Source organism: Sphaerodactylus townsendi, linkage group LG01 (genome assembly GCF_021028975.2).
Source record: "Sphaerodactylus townsendi isolate TG3544 linkage group LG01, MPM_Stown_v2.3, whole genome shotgun sequence".
Classification (NCBI taxonomy): Eukaryota; Metazoa; Chordata; class Lepidosauria; order Squamata; family Sphaerodactylidae; genus Sphaerodactylus; species Sphaerodactylus townsendi.
Window position 1 is genome coordinate 154,580,719 of NC_059425.1, and position 16,938 is coordinate 154,597,656.

Sequence of the window (16,938 nt, forward strand, 5' to 3'; positions counted from 1 at the left end):
ATAATTTTTTACAAATCTTTGGCTACGGTGTTCCTACCATTCTTTGTCAAATATCCTTTAGCAAGCTGAGATGTCTGTGCTTTCAGACATTTAGATACAATCATTCTTGATTCTTAGGGGGAAGGTAGTTAAAACATTGTAACGTCAATAACACATCAATAAGATATTGATAAGTAAAACTTTTCTGATTATACCATTGAACATAAGAGAACACCAAGGACTTCAGATTCACAAATGCATGTTAATCACTAACTGGCAAACATCAAACAGCCACAACCAACCCAGAGCAAACTTTCATATCAGCTGACATTTCCTAAAATATATTATTTTTCATTTCAACTACCCATATGATCATTTGCAAACCCTGAACACAGATGCATGTGTCAACGAACTAACTTCTAGGCACAAAAAGGTAATTAAGTGCCCCATTTTAGCCAACACAACCATACTTAAAGACAATGTCTTGTGAACAAAGTCTTGGTCCATATAAGACACAGAGTTGGCTTGTTGATTACAGGGAGAGGGTAGTATTACCAGCCCCCAGTTTTTAGGATGCACTGAATCTCAAGTCTAACAGAATAAACAATTTCAAGAAAGATTAGACAAAACAGAGTGGGCAACTTTTTTTTACCGATTTCCCGAACCTGTTTTAAAAGCAAACTTACCCTTCTGAACACCACGAGAACACTAACAAAAGTCACGCGAGCACAAGGCACATTTAAAAAGTTACAGATCTTTCCCAACTGGATTAGGAATCTGACGCTCTAAAATGACTGGTGGCTTTTCCAGAGTAAGGCTTTGTTTGTTTGGGAGATTTACAAGCTTTTTTATTCCCAAGTATTTTTAAATTTTAAAAAATCAATGTATCTCACTAAGAACTATATAGGAATCCAATAGAGGCGGAGAGAGGAAAGTAAAGAAACCAGGAAAGGATTCCCTTTGCCAATTGATACCTGCGCACATTTATGAGCATCCATATACTTACTCTTTTATACACACACAGGAAACCCCCAGCTGGAAAAGCCTCTCCCAACCTTGACAGCAGCACATCAAACCACTGCGAGAAAACAGAGCGAGGCAGAACTGCTACTTCCCTCTGTAAAACCCCACCTATGAGAAGCGACTGCTCACCTGGGGCAGGTGCATTGAGAAGGAGAATAGTGGGCTAGTCCAATGCCTGATTTTGAGGGCTCGGTGGAGAAAAGTGGGTGTGCTGGCGTCATGCACTGATTATTACACGTGTTTTGACATTTAGAAACAGACTATATTTATTCACCCTTATATTTAAAAAACAATCACTTTCAGACAGGCGACGTACATGGACGGAATGTTAGGGGCTTTCCTCTCCTTGTTGCCGTAAAGCAAGAAGGGGATTTCGCGACAGTTCTGTGGGTAGGCTTTGACCGTTGTGTTCTGCGGCTTTCTTTTCCCAATGGGCTGCTGAGCTAATATGGCGTCGGAGGTGAAGTCTGTCTTGTTCGTGTGTCTGGGTGAGTGGAAGGAGGAACGAGGCAAGCCCAAGAGCAAGGTGGGGAGGCTGCATGGCGAGTTTAGAGGGTCTCCTAATTGCTTGTCTCTGTGTCTGGGCAGAGACTAAAAGGTGGGAGTGCTAGTGAGATGGGGGCACCATGCAGTTTGGAAAGAAAACTGATCAAAACTTCTTCCTGCTTCTCACTTTTCCACCTCTCCGATTGCATAAGAAAGCAGGGGTGTCGCATTCTCTCCAGTCGCATGGCGTCTTTTTGGAGTCTCCTTTCTCTTCTGCTGTTCCCGCCTTTTCACTTGGCTTCTGCTGTTCACCTTTGTTAGCAATACTGCTCGCCCGAGCTGTGCAGGGATACTTACATTGCAACGGTATACGCGTTTATTGAGGACTCCCAGGTAATGTGCATAGGGTGGTAGCCTTACAGGGCATTCCTGAGCGGGTCTGCCTGGCAGTAAACCCTGCTGAGTTCAGTAGACTTATGTGTAGGTAACTGTGAATAGGACTGTGGACAGTCAGGGCTGTTCAGCCATTGCTAAGGGGGGAAAATGAAGAGGGAAGGGGGAAGCACTGAAATATCCTGTGCAGTACACATGCACAGGTGTCTCTCTGGGGCCATGGCCCCAAAAGGGTTTCACCTAGAGTGTCGTGAGGGGATGGCCCGTTAAGGCATTTGTGATAATTGTGTAGAGAAAAAAAATAGCAGATGCAGCTTGTCAAATAGGAATTAAAAATTGAGCCTCTTGAGAGTTTCCTTCTTTTACACTCTTTTAGGGGTCAGAAGAACCAGCTAGCTGGTGACAGGCCATTATACTTGTACAGTCTACTCTGCAGGCTGAAAATGAACAAGATTCTTATAAGATAGGATTACTATATTTGGAGTTATTTTTTAACATTGTGTACAGTCTTAATTAGTCCCTTTTGTAATAAGTGTGGCAAAATTAGTATAGAGAGAGGCAAAATCACTTCCTTGTCTCTTGATCCACTACTTTGTCGGTTCATGATAAGGATGACAGAAATGACTAGCTTATAAATTTATTAGTATGTTTACCCAGTTATCTACTAATCATTTGCGGTAGCTGTGATGAAACCTCAGCTCCTAGGTTGCCTTCCCCAAGTTATTAAAGGAGGAGCTATTTGCAAACCTGCTGTTGTCAAAAGATCACACATAAGTTATAATTCTAAAGTATATGGAAGGATTTGGTGACCTTATGAACTTTCTTGCATGGCATAAAGGTCTGGTTGCTTTTGCATTGGTTTCAAAATATAAAAGTGGTCAAATATCACTGTAACATCTGCCTTCTGTTTGTAACAGGAGTAGCAGATATTCTTTACATAGCAATCTATGACCTAGTTAATACTTGAAAAATTATATGTTTATGAGTTTCTCCTGCTATTAACAATAAGAAGAGTATGCAGTATAAATATGAAGAAGCAGAAGAAGAGATTGTACCATATGGACCAGGTTTAATATTTTGTGATATTAATTTCTAGCAGTTTGTACATGTACACATGACTCTCTGGGGGCATGGCCCCAAAAGGTTTCATCTAGAGTGCATTTTCTATACTAATTTGCCACACGCTTAATACAAAAGGGACTAATTAACAAATGCAATGGGCTTTAGAAAATCGTTGGTGGGTTAATGGCGTCCATCGCACAGTGAGCAGCAATGGCGTAGTGGTTAAGAGCAGGTGCACTCCAATCTGGAGAACCAGATTTGATTCCCCACTCTGCTGCTTGAGTTGTGGAGGCTTATCTGGGGAACTAGTCTAGCCTGTGCACTCCAACACATGCCAGCTGGGTGACCTTGAGCTAGTCCCAGTTCTTCTCTCTCAGCCCCACCCACCTCACAGGGTGTTTGTTGTGAGGGGGGAAGGGAAAGGAGCTTGTAAGTCCCTTTGAGTCTCCTTACAGGAGAGAAAGGGGGGATATAAATCCAAACTCCTCCTTCCTGTTTTTCCTCCCTGCTTGGTCTTGCAGTTTACCACAGATAATGAAAATCTAGTCTAACTATTCAATGAAAAACACAGCTTACTTACAGATTCCTCTTCTTTCTCAGATTCCCTACTCCACATACACACAGACAGGCTCCCCTAACTTTGCAAATGGGCTCTCCTTTCTCAGATTCCCTCCTCTCCCCATGCATACTCAGGCAGGCTCCCCTAACTTTGTGTCAGGCTTCAAATATCAGTGTTGAAAAGCCTAGGAATAATTCCTGTGTCTAGATATCTGAATTATTTCAGTTTTGCAAAGAGTAGCACATAGAAAAAAACTTGGAAGATTTTTCTTCTCCCAGCCAGGCTGTGTGCCGTTGTATACCATTGGAAATTCTCTCACCAGTTCACAAATCCTTACCAAGCTACTATACTAAATCAATATTATTTAACAAAATGCCTTGCAAACCTCTGGAAAGAAGAAGAAGAGTTTAGATTTATACCCCACCTTTCTCTCCTGTAAGGAGACTCAAGGTGACTTACAAACTTCCTTCCCTTCCTCTCCCCACAACAGACACCTTGTGAGGTATGTGGGGCTGAGATAGTTCCGAAGAACTGTGACAAGCCCAAGGTCACCCAGCAGGAATGTAGGAATGCGGAAACACATCTGGTTCACCAAATAAGCCTCTGTCACTCAGGTGGAGGAATGGGGAATCAAACCTGGTTCTCCAGATTCGAATCCACCTGCTCTTGGCCACCACACCACACTGGCTAAGGTACATCTGGGGGATTATTCTATTGGTGTTAATGTTTAACTATGACTTGAAAGCTACCTTGAGCTACAGGAAAATGCAGGATGCAAGTATTAAATTAAAACAAAGAAATAATATAAGAGGATCCATTCATTGTGTTATGCTTTTTCCAAATGATGCCTTGTAATTTTCCATTTGTTTGGTTGCCTGGAAGAGGCAGTCACAAGACTGCAAAGTGACATCCTATTGCATGCATTGTTATAGATGCCTATTCTCTTTTAGTAGTTTTTGTCCATTGTGGATCATCTTGCAGTTCACTGTGGGAGCAGTCTTTTGTTTCCAGAATTGGGCTATACAATGCATCTCCTGCATTGGTAGGTTTTCCAGTTGTTTGCATGAGGCTGTTGTTTGACTGCTTTGAATTCATTATATGTCAGAATCTTCCCTTCCCGATTAACTTATGGAGCTGACCACAGCTTGATGGTTAAAGCATTTTGAAAGTTCAATCACCTTGCATACCCTAACTCCCAACTTGCTGTCATTTAATGCAAAATGTACCCACATGATACTGAAGCAGATGGTACTCTGTTGAACTTGTTAAAACTTGCTTTGTTATACTGATGTGTCCTGACTCTATTCCTTTATAAGCCTCTCATTACCTGGGTCCAAAACAAATGCACACAAGCTTGACAGTTAGAAAGGGGCATTTCTGGATGTGCACACTGATATGTCCTTCATGAGAATAGATTGAATGAAAGTTGCAAGTAGTGGCCTTCGTCCACAGCAAAATAATAACTTTTGTTAAGATGAACCAAAATGATACAAAGCGGTGTGCAAGCTTTTGGGTTTTCCATAGTTCTTCATGATGGGTTGTGGTCTCTTCCAATTCTATGATTTTGTGTTGGATATTAGTTTGTTTTTTAAAGTGTGTGTGTGTATGTGTGGAAGGAGAGAGGGAGGTACATCTTTCAGGCCACGGTGTTTCTAGGGTTCTTAGCTAACTTCAGTGGGTCCGGGATGTGCTGGGAAGAAGAAATGTAGGATGGAATCATTGCATTCAAAATGCAAACGGCAGCAGTTGATCAGATCATAGAAGTCAAGACACGAAAATCTCTTGGAAGTCTGAGAGCAATGGAAGAACATTGATTTCACTTTGCATTTAGGATCTCATTAATCATTACAATTGGTTTGGTCGATCAACTCTCTCTCTGCTAGTTAAATGTATTAATAACCTATTAGGTAATTAGGCCATGATGTAGCTTAAAGCTCCCCCCCCCCCCAAAAAAAGTGTGTTGTGTGTGTTGTGTGTCTTTTCTTCATATGAAGATTGTGGCTCAAACAGAAGACAACTAGGAACACATAATCTTCTGTGATATAAATTAGTTCACAACTAGGTGGGTTTTGATTTATACTTCTCTTGATTTACGTCACAATTTGCCCCAAAGTATAGAGAAGGATTTAATGACTTTGCATGGTATAAAGCATCTGGCCACTTTTAATTGGTTTCAAAATATAAAGCTGGTCAAATATCACTATAGCATCTGCCTTCTGTCTGTAACAGGAGTAGCAGGTATTCTTCACATAGCAATCTGTGATCAAGTTAATACTTGAAAAGTTATATGTTTGTGAGATTCTCCTGCTATTAACAGTAAGAAGAGTATGAATCATGAATATGAAGTAAAAGAAAAGATTGCACCATATGGACTAGGATAATATTTTGTGATATTAATTACTAGCAGTAAAGCCCATTGTACAAACAAATGCAGTGGGCTCCAGAAAATAGTTGGTGAGTTAATGGCACCCACCAAGGGGGCCAACGCCTCCTGCCTTTCCTCCCTGCTCGGCCTTCCAGTTTACCACAGATAATGAAAACCTAATCTAATTATTTAATGAAAAAACAGCTAACTTACAGCTGTCATCCCCTTCCCCACACATGCAGATAGCATCCCCTAACTTTGCAAATGGGCTCTCTTTGCTCAGATTCCCAACTCCCCCCCCCCCACACACACAAAGACAGGCTCCCCTAACTTGCAAATGGGCTTTTCCACTCAGCTGTGGCTTGACAGAGTTTTTATTGTGTTCCCAGGCAGGGAATTCTTCAGAGTTCACCACAGGGACCTAGTCCTAGTAGGCAGAAGCACACCATGGCGGGAGGAGAGGAGTATGGCTTCCTACAGCAAGGGCTGCTTGGAAGTGCAGTCCTTGCCTCCGTGGGAAGATCAAGAAGCTGGACCCTTGAGGATGGCTGAGGACTACACTTTCCAGCAGCCCTCGCTTTTTTTTTGGTTTGTCATTGGGAAGACACTGTTCAATAATGTAGTAAGATATCCTTGGGGTGAAATGACTGAAAGTGTATAACATAATTGAGAACTAAAGACTCCAGCAAACTGGCCTCCGGTGTCTGAAGAAAGAAGTGCTTGATAGTTTCAAGATCGCCCTGAGTGATTTTTTTTCAGAGATGAAACTTTTCAGTTAACAGTTATTTGCTGTGGCAGATGATGGAAAAACCTCCCCAGGGAGGTGTACCTGGCACCCTCGGTATTAATCTTCAAGAGGCAGTTGAAGACGGTTTTATTTAAGAATGCATTTTATTATTTTCTTTGTTGGCAGTCCTGTTTGAAGTTTTTAAATCTAAATTGTGGCTTTTTATGTGTTTTTATTTCTTGTTTTTTATATTGTTTCCAATGTGTTTTTGTAATGATTGTGTTGTAAGCTGCCTCAAGTTCCGCAAGAGAGAAAGGTGGCTGATAAATCTTTTAAAGAAATAAGAGGCATAGGTCAGAAACCTCTACGTGTGCACACTTCCTCTGCCTACAGTTCTAACAAAGATTAATATGACATTGGAACGTCTTGTTTCATTAAAAGGTTACTGCCCTTCAGTAGTTGAGTTGATGGATAACCTTTACTGGCATGAGCCCTTCAGTAGTTTAAATCACCAAAAGTTTGCACTTGTTCAGTCCTTGACCTTAGTACATCCCTTAATTCTGGACTCGGTTGCTCTAAAGCTGCAAAGCCAGCAAGCGGTTGAGAAAATAAACTAAAATCTATGATGTGTATTTCTTCCACAATTTAATGGGTTATAAGTGAGTTTCAAGGAACCAATAGAGAGCAAAGGGAGAGGAAGACATAGAATGAACCTCAATAGTAACATGTTTTCATATTAGGGGAGGATGTCCGTAAATGCCCCTTTCTCAGCATCTGCTATCAATACAAATGGAAAGGCAGTCTGTAGCCCAGATATACCCTTTTGACAGGATGAAGAAAGTTGATCCATGTTTTCTTGAATGCTTAACTCTTGCTTGAAATCTATATCTGAGATTAGGCGGGACAGCAGGCCAAGTTTATGCCTCCATCTAACTGTGCTTATCTCAATATCCAGGCTCAACTGAAGAATATATAACTTTTTTTGCTCTTAGACAAAAAGGGTGCTTCTAGGGAAACAGAAACCTTTTCAAATTGTCGGGTGTGACTTCACTAGATAATTTATCATTAGGATTAAAATCTGGCAAAGTTTGGGTTTTGTTATGCTGGTAAATTTACTTATTGAAGATCACAAGTCAGTACAAGAAGTATCTTTATGTTAATGTTACTGAAAACAGTAAAGCCCCTGGAACACTGGTGCGTTATATGGCAGCAATCTTTCAGAATGTAACAGGCCAACTTCTAAGCACCAATTGAGATAGCCAAAACTATGAAGACTTGAATGTCCCTTGGCAGTTTTACTACATTAATGTCTCATAACACTGGAACAGAGTCTTCATGCTTCTCATGAAATCCATAATAACTTTTCATACTCAATCTGTGCTTAGCTTTGGGAAGCTGCCTAACTCTAGGGAGTACTACTATACAACAAAATAAAGAGGTTTGACAGTAAATTGCAGGCAGAAGATATAGTCAATGGGGGTGTTACTTGAAAACTGGCAAGGACATTGATTTAATAATGCAGCAAGAACCTTTGGTCTTCACAGAAAACTGTCTTGTATCTTTGCCATAGCACAGCTGAAATTTTGATTATCCATAAACCTTAATTCTTTGTCTCAGACATGCATGAATCGTTAAGCTGTCTAAAGTGAGGTTATTCCATTTTCTGTTTTCTAGGAAATATTAATTTGTGTGCCATCTTTAAATGATAAAAAGGATGCTTTTTCTTTTAGAGCCATTGGAAACTTAGGTGTTCAGTGTATTGCTTTTCAGTGCTCCACCATCAGGGATGCTACAAGCAAACGTGTGGGATTCCTTCTTCACTGACCAAAGGGCTGCTATTACATATCTCTCCCATTCCTGACTACACAGTGTGCTTTTGTACTGCTGCTAATACAAAGCTGCTGCACTATGATAGTACCATAGAACTTTGCTAATTTACCAGTTTACCCACTCTGCTTCTGGAGCTACTGGAGCTTTTAGCTGATGGAACTACAGGTGTCTATTTTAGGATCATTGCATTAAATATTTATAATTCTGTTTCCTTCAGGGAATATTTGCCGATCACCTATAGCGGAAGCTGTATTCAGAAAACTTGTAATTGATCAGAATGCTGAAAACAAGGTAAACTTTTGTTTTGTTTCTGTCCTCTGAAGCTACACTTCTCTTAGCCTTATAATAGTCTGAAGGGAAAATGAAAATATTTGAATTTGTTTTTCTGTAGTGGAGGATAGACAGTGCAGCAACATCAACGTATGAAATAGGAAGCCCTCCAGATTATCGAGGCCAGAATTGCATGCGGAAACATGGCATTACCATGAGTCATATTGCCAGGCAGGTACTGTACCCATGTTTCTTTAAATTTATGTATGTTGTTGTTTGCAGTGGATGATAGACAGTGCAGCTGTTTCTGACTGGAACGTGGGGCGCTCCCCAGATGCAAGGGCTTTAAGCTGTCTAAGAAATCATGGCATTGAGGCGGCCCATAAAGCACGGCAGGTAGAAAGAGTCTGTTTCATTGTTTGGCAGAAATCGTGGGAGTGTCTTACTCTGTAATTGTTGTCCTGTCTTGGTAGTGGCTGTGTTCAATACATGCAGTGACAAAGTATTAAACATCAGAATTCTTGTTTTAAAGTAAGTGGAAATGTTGATAGTACCTTTATAATGAGTCAGATGTAGCCAGATTCTGGTCATCCATCCATCCATCCATCCATCCATCCATCCATCCATCCATCCATCCATCCATCCATCCATCCATCCATCCATCCATCCATCCATCCATCCATCCATCCATCCATCCATCCATCCATCCATCCATCCATCCATCCATCCATCCATCCATCCATCCATCCATCCATCCATCCATCCATCCATCCATCCATCCATCCATCCCACCTGTGTGATGCTTGTGAACATTCAAATCTGCCTTATTCTGAATCAGACCATTGTTCCCACAAGATTAGAATTGTCTTCTCAAACTGGCAGCTGCTCTGCAGGGTCTCAGACAGAGAGCTTTCACGTTGCCTTACAGGAGAGAAAGACAGGGTATAAATCCCAATTCTTCTTCCTCTTCTTCTACTGCCTGGTCCTTCTAACTGGAGATGCCAGGGATTAAACCTGGGACATTCTGCCTGTCCTGAGCCATAGTCCCTCCAACACTCTTTCAATGGTCTACCCTAAATATGTGGAAAAGAGGTTGGATTCAGGTGCTCTGCCTGTCTCCCCTATTGCACCACATTCGTACACTGCCAGCCTTATTTTGCCCACTTATTTATTCATGAGATTCCTATAATCTCCAGGGGGATTGGAGTTCAGGGGGATTTATGGTCTGCAGTTAGAGAAAATGGGTTTTGTCTTCATGATACTGTGGATCCAACCCAGTGATGGTTATTGGAGGGGGAGGTTTATATCCCTGACTCCTAACCACTGGAACCAGTGATCTGACAGCAGAAAGTGCTGACAGCTACATAACTCTTGCATGTTGTCCCCCAACTACAGCTGTCCTTTCAAACTCTGCCTCAGATGCTGTGGACTAACTGCTTGTGGACTAACAGCCATGGGGAGGGGAACAAATTTCACCCTCTTTCTCCTTCATCACCAGAGCTGTATTGATAGGATAATGAGAATGGTTCTTTTTCCCCCTGCAACCTACTGGCTTATGTGGTGGATCCCACAACCTGGGGACCTTTCCTCTAGTTGAAATTAACAACTGTGAGGAAGGGAATGTGGAAATGACCATTGTGTCAACAGACAGCTGGACCCAAACCAAAGACTTTTCGAACAAGAAATTCTAATTTGTGTGTGAGCGTCTGTTAACGAGCCATTAACTAGAGCCGCATCTGACTATCATGGTTTAAATATTAATATTTTGGACTGGTAGCTCTTTGGTACCTGGTTGCAAGTTCATGTTTCTTCTGAAGTCAGTGTTCTGTTGCCTCTTCTTTGTTCAGATATATACAGGTACTATTTAAGATTTTTCCAAGCTTAGGTCAGTAACTGAAGATCAGATTTAAATTCATTTATTTATGGTCATCGACCAATAGTAAAGCATGGAATTAAACAATACAAGTTCCTGAATAATCAAATGAAGCACATTCCAAGGAATCCATAAAATTATAGCTGAAGATTTACTGTACGCATGCCTATGGTGCCACCATAAGTCGATTGTGACTTGACAGGCCATAAGAAGAAGAAGAGTGAATTTATACCCGCACTTTCTCTCCTCTAAGGACACTCAAAGGGGCTTATAAACTCAGTTCCCTTCCTCTACCCACAACAAACACCTTGTGAGGTAGGTGGGGCTGAGAGAGTTATGAAGAATTGTGACTAGCCCGAAGTCACCCAGCAGGAGTGTAGGAGTGGGGAAACAAATCTAGTTCACCAGGTAAGATTCTGCTATTCATGTGGAGGAGTGGGGAATCAAATCCAGTTCTCCAGATTGGAGTTTACCTGCTCTTAACCGGTACACCATGCTGGCTCCCGTACACACAGACACATACAGAAGCTATATTTGACTCCCCCAACCCCCAGCTTTAAATGACAGGACCAGTTCCATGAAACAAATTCTCAAGAGGGTTTGTCATGTAACTGGGAAGGCTGCTGTTTAAGAAATACAAATTCCTTTGTGAGTTTACAAAACTAGTGGCTCAATCGGCTTTGGGCCTTTAGCTCACAGTATACATTATGGGCTGGACCCTAAACAGAAAGGGTGGATGCTGAGTCACAAGAATACACAAACCTGCCTTTTGCATTGTATGTTATTATGGAAGTATTTTTTAATGTTTGATTTTATCTGTTGAATGGATTGCCACTGTGCTGTGTTTTTAGTTGGTTTTAATTGTTTTCCAAATGTAATGTTTGTTGTGAGGTCCCTTGAAAACTGATCGTTCTGTCTACAAAATCTTGTATTTTAGGACATGTATGGTCTTTTCTGTTATTCTAGCATGACAATCTATATCAAGTTGTTGAGTCTTAAAATCTTTTTTTTAAAATCTTGATTTAAAACATTGATTTGTTAGTATAGTGATTGGTTCCTAGTACTTCATTCCAAGTACTTGTTGGCTGCAATCCATGGACACACATTTGTATGTAAGGAGGGGAGAAAAAGCTAACTTGTTTATGCAAAGCAAGTCAAGATGCAGCTAGCAAATTGTGTGATAATCAGAACCTTTTTTACACCAATTAGGTGACCAAAGGCATTTTGAGTCTAACAGACTTTATTATCTGTAGCAAGTGCTTTTAACAGTTAACTATCCAATGGCCTATCCTTTTTTCTTGTATAGTATTGTTTTTATCACCTATTCATGGTTCTCTGTCTGAAATATTCATCAGAAAATAGGGCATACAATCTTTAACTGTGTGTGTACTTACAGGAGACATACTTTTACAATACACTTTTTCAGACAGCTCCTATGAACACCTTTTAATATGGATACAGAACTTCTGATTTTATAGACATTCCAGTAACACTTAGGCATTTTTTGACTTCTTGCATCCTTCTCCTCAAAACCACACTTCCATAACTAGATATGTAACTGATAATGTAAAATTTTTATTTACCAGTGAGTATACTTTTAGTATTCCATACAGTGATGTGGATCTCTGTTTAACAGTCCTTAAACATATTCGTTGCATTTTAGATTACAAAGGATGATTTCCGGACATTTGATTACATACTTTGCATGGATGAAAGCAATTTACGGTAAGTTGTAAAAGGGCAGCATTTTAGGCAATATGCATGTTGTTTCTACTAAATGCAGCATCAAAATGTGTTGTGATTTGAGTAGCTATTCATAGAAGTGATAGCCTTTAAAAAGTGCTTTCTCCCAACAACTGCTTGGCAGTTATCAGGAAGCAGCTAGGCTAGTGTTATTTTATTTAAAGTGCAGTAAAATATCTCTCCTTCAAGAAAACCATCACCAGTCTTATTCTTCAAAAGGAGAAAAAGCTGACAAATCATATTAAAAGGCAGGTTATCAAAACTTCCTACAGAGTTAAGTGTTTATATTCCTCTTCTGGGCAAGGGCTGAAAGTGTATCTTGCCACAGAAACTGAGCCTCTAATAAATGTCTGAAACCTGTAAATGTCTGGAATACACAATGAAGTTGCCAATGTTCATATTGAAGGGGTTTTTTTTAATTGTCAGGGGCATATTTTTACCAACATTTCATTGCCTTCAAAATCTGAGAGAGCTAGGTCAGTAACATGTGGAATCCTCCCTTTACAACTTTAAAATATTTTTCTTACTGAGGCAAGCACTTTACTGTTCCTTGTTGAAATGTTGTAGAACCATCAGGTGCTGAGTGTCTTCAACCATATCTGACCCTGGGATGCCACCTAAGCCTTCCATCATCCAAAGTGGTGTAGTGATTAAGAGCAGGTGCACTTCCCCACTCTGCCACTTGAGCTGTGAAGGCTTATCTGGTGAACTAGATTAACTTGTGCGCCCCAACACATGCCAGCTGAGTGACCTTAGGCTAGTCACAGTTCTTCGGAGCTCTCTCAGCCCCACCCACCTCACAGGGTATATGTGGGGGGGGGGGGGAGGGAAAGGAGATTGTAAGCCCCTTTGAGTCTCCTAACAGAAGAGAAAAGAGGGATATAAATCCAAACTCTTCTTCTTCAAAGTAGAGATGGCTACCAACTGTGTAATACTAGGCTGTTGTGGGTTTTCCAAGGTGTATGACCGTGTTCCAGTAGTATTTTCTCCTGACGTTTCAGCTGCATCTGTGGCTGGCATCTTCAGAGGATCCGTGGAAGTATTTACTAGTACCCCACCAACAGTTAGAATAAGGTTGAGTCTCCTTTTCTCCCCTCCCCTAAACGCAAATGCCTTTTTGACCCTGGAGAGCTTATTCCTGGGGTTGCAGGATTCAAAGAGACAAACAGCCCCAGGGGTTGGGGGGCCTCAGACAGGATGGGCAAGGGGCAAGCTAAGCTTCACTGATTAAAAAAGGGACAATTTCACTCACTTCTGTCTGCTCACTGAAGCCCACCCACACACACACACACACAACTGTTCATCCCTATAGGTCCCACAGTTGCAGCAATAATTTTTTTCCAGAGTCCAAAGAGACTGATGGGAAGGAATCAGATGTGGGGAAATTCACACACTGTCTGTTGGCTGGCTGGCTGACTGGAAGTTAGTGATGATGGGTGGAAGTCTGAAGCAGAGAGAAAACCTTTTTGTTTTTGTAAAGCTGAAAAATGAGAAGATGCAGTGTCCAGCATTTCAGTTATTGGTGTATGATTGGAGAATGATCACGAAGAATACTATTTTTGAACTGAGCTGGAATAAAAATAAAGGCAATGTCGAACAAAGGAGTATTGTGCAATGGAAGCATGGAAGTGTTTTCTCCATTATTTAGAAATACACGAACAACATTTTTATTATCTGAAAGTTAAGGTTGAACAAGGGGAAGAATTGGGGGAGAAACAATATGAAGTCATTTCAGTGACAAAAGCCAGTTAGCTGTATTGTCATTTGTTTATTGCTCTGAAAGGTGGAGATTTGTAAATACGGTACTTTTTGAAGGTAGCGTCCTTGTTACCATTTGTTGGGAAAGTGTGCCACGCTAGACTTTCCACTTTCAGCATCCGTCATACTGTACAAACTCTAATTACGAACATGCTAATGTCCAATAAAAAAACACTTTATTCACTTCATGATTAAAAAGCTACTTTATCTTTTCAATTGCAGAGATCTGAAAAGGAAAAGCAATCAAATTCAGAACTGTAAAGCTCAAATCGAGCTCTTGGGTAGCTATGATCCCCAGAAACAGCTTATTATTGAAGATCCATACTATGTAAGTATACCAACCCATTTACTCCTTTCTAACATAAAATCAGTAGAAGTCGCTAATAAATGTGTTTACAGCTGGAACTGGTCACTTACCTCTCGTTTCTCTGTTTTCCCATAGGGGAATGATGAAGATTTCAATACTGTTTATGAACAATGTCTTAGATGCTGTAAAGAGTTTTTAGAGAAGCCTCATTAACATACTCAAGTTGTTCCTGAAAATGACAAATAGTGGCTCTTCTGCTGAAGTATTCTAGATCTTAATATCAAATTGTAATGATGTACCTCCAGAAGACATCCCACTTGAAGTTTGTTCATTTTATTTTTGCAGTGCAGTTCCTCTATGTTCTATTGGAGAAATAGTAGACTTTCAAAACAAACGAACAAACAGTATTGTTCCATGATCATCCATGTAATGGAAGAAAGGTTGTTGAACTAAAGAATAAATAATACAATCCTGACTGAGTGTATGTGGTCTACATAGTATGCATAAGGATTCCTATGTACACATTCTAAATATGAAACATTTTAGTGTGAACTGTTAACCTTACACATATTTGTTAAAATCATAGTCATACTTCCAGGTAGTTCTAAATGTTTTATATGTGAGCTCCTTGGTTTGTTACGATGTTAGGTACTGGAGATCAACAAAAGAGTGTTTAGTCCAATAACTTAATTCTTAAAGCCCTTTGGAATATTGTAATTTATATGTGATTTTTGCAGTTTAGCATAAACACAGGACTAGTGCACAATGTGCTAGTGACAAGAATCCAATCTTGGCTTTCTTTGTTTAACAAAACAAAATAGCTCTAGTCTTCCTCACTGTAGAAATGATACTTGAAAGACGACCGGCAGCACCTTGTGAAACAGCTGACACCAGGAGGTTGACTGAAATTTCTAATAGGTGGGCCTTCAGTGCCCTTGCTTCTGCCTGCTGCTAGAAGTGAAATAAACTATGCAAACATATGTACATGAGTTTGGTTGACATAATATACACAGACTGCAGACATGCTGTAGAATTTTGAAGTTGCGTTGGAGCCAAGCTCCTGTATTGGCTGTAGAGCTCCTATGAGCAGAATAATCCTTTTAGATAACTCTTTTGTAACATGAATGTATTCATCCTTATTATGGCCTGTGAAATATGGAAGTGGCCGCAACCTTTAAAGTAAGAGTAATAGGCAGTAATCATCTCTGTAGCAACTCTGACCAGCTCCATGTGCTTTATGAGCCTCCTGTCTTTCCTTTTCTCCGTCAAGAACAAAAGTGGCATTTCCTTTGTTTTTCCTGATCTTTATTTAAATGCTTTCCTTTTGGTCATGTGAGCTGTCATAGATTGCGTCCAATTTCACTGCTTTCTTAACTTTGTACATTTTTGTTCCTATCTTACTGTAAGAATCCAGATCTTGAACATTCTTAGGCAGGAGATATGCTTCCATTGTAATCCTTCTTCCCATCTCTGTCACACTCATCCTAATCGAGCATACATTCCTTGGGCGAGGGAGCTGCTATGTTAGCTGTTAGCCTAGACCAGGAATCTGCTGAGCCAATATCAGTCAAGTGTCATGAAAAAGGCAAGCCAGAGCTGCTACTTCTCTGATGTCCAGGCCAGGACCATGAGCCGCAAACCAAAAGATCTATGGACTGGAAACATGAGCCCAGCACCATTCTGTAGTAAAAAAGAAAACAAGGGTTCAGAGCAAAGGTGGAATCCTCTCTGTTCCAGTGCTGCTGTTCTCAATGTACGTGCAAAAAAAAAAGGCATGATACCTTGCTCTGTCAGCAGCAGCTCCTTTCAAAGTGCAGTTTTTTTTAAAAAAAAAAGCTCTACAGGGTCCCATAACCCAGCAGGAAGTTCTGTCCTGACCCAGGGTTTGAAAATCATTGTTTTGGAGCACTTCTTTGTGCATAACTGGAGAATCTTTATAATGTTCTTCTGCCATTCTCTTCCTTTTGAAGGCTGTATGTATTGGATTTTGTCTTTTTTTTATTAGTGGGTTCTGTTTCTGTGTTATTGTTTCCATTATTTCCTTCTAGATTAAGAAGGCTAGATACAACAAGGTTTTGGTTAAAAATTAATTCTTTGCCTGGCTATAATAACATGCAACTCAAAGTTAAGGTGCATGGTCTCTTCTCTTTAAATCTTTAGTTGCTGCTTCAAAACTGAGCCAACTAATGATTTGGGTCTTACAGATCCACAGAGGGATTTTTATCACCTTGCCCACCCTTCAGATTCTTCCTTGAATCTGAAATGTAGCCTTTTAAGGGCACAGGGAGAAAAATCCCCATCCTCAGTTTGAGGTTCTTCTGTGGCTCAAACAAGAGGAGAGAAGATTTCTGCTGATTGCAGCTCACAACTGTTACTTCCGACTGACTACATAAGGTTTTCCTTAAGCAGCTTGACTGTCTGCATTAACAGAAGGCAGTGAAATTTCCCCTGTGAACTTAAGCTCATTTCGCACATGCAGAATAATGCACTTTCAACCTGCTTTCAGTGCTCTTTGAAGCTGTGCGGCATGGCAAAATCCACTTGCAAACAGTTGTGAAAGTGG

The 16,938-nt window shown here is 40.5% G+C and overlaps 2 protein-coding genes across 3 annotated transcripts in view; one reads left to right on the forward strand and one right to left on the reverse strand.

The window, feature by feature from the left end:
* The window catches only part of SH3YL1 (SH3 and SYLF domain containing 1), a 41,861-nt gene extending 40,740 nt beyond the window's left edge, over positions 1-1,121 (reverse strand). The window contains exon 1 of the mRNA XM_048497821.1: positions 986-1,121. Within this exon, the coding sequence (XP_048353778.1) occupies position 986 (1 nt within the window). The 5' untranslated portion in view covers positions 987-1,121. The remainder of the gene's footprint in view (positions 1-985) is intronic.
* A 230-nt stretch (positions 1,122-1,351) lies between these two features.
* ACP1 (acid phosphatase 1) lies at positions 1,352-14,850 on the forward strand. 2 transcript variants are annotated; one of them, XM_048497831.1, is made up of 6 exons: positions 1,352-1,490; positions 8,642-8,715; positions 8,816-8,929; positions 12,231-12,292; positions 14,291-14,396; positions 14,511-14,850. In XM_048497831.1, the coding sequence occupies exons 1-6, from the start codon at positions 1,451-1,453 to the stop codon at positions 14,586-14,588; spliced, it is 474 nt and encodes a 157-aa protein (XP_048353788.1). In that variant the 5' UTR covers positions 1,352-1,450; the 3' UTR covers positions 14,589-14,850. The 2 variants fall into 2 exon arrangements, with proteins under 2 accessions (XP_048353788.1, XP_048353794.1); XM_048497837.1 differs by lacking the exon at positions 8,816-8,929 and adding an exon at positions 8,977-9,090.
* The last annotated feature ends 2,088 nt before the right edge of the window (positions 14,851-16,938 follow it).

What these genes read in the sequence shown, in the direction of transcription:
- ACP1 (XM_048497831.1), top strand. Translation starts at nt 1,451, where the DNA reads ATGGCGTCGGAGGTGAAGTCTGTCTTGTTCGTGTGTCTGG. An exon ending in ATCAGAATGCTGAAAACAAG is followed by an intron (nt 8,716 to 8,815) that starts GTAAACTTTTGT and finishes GTTTTTCTGTAG; the next exon opens with TGGAGGATAGACAGTGCAGC. An exon ending in TGAGTCATATTGCCAGGCAG is followed by an intron (nt 8,930 to 12,230) that starts GTACTGTACCCA and finishes GTTGCATTTTAG; the next exon opens with ATTACAAAGGATGATTTCCG.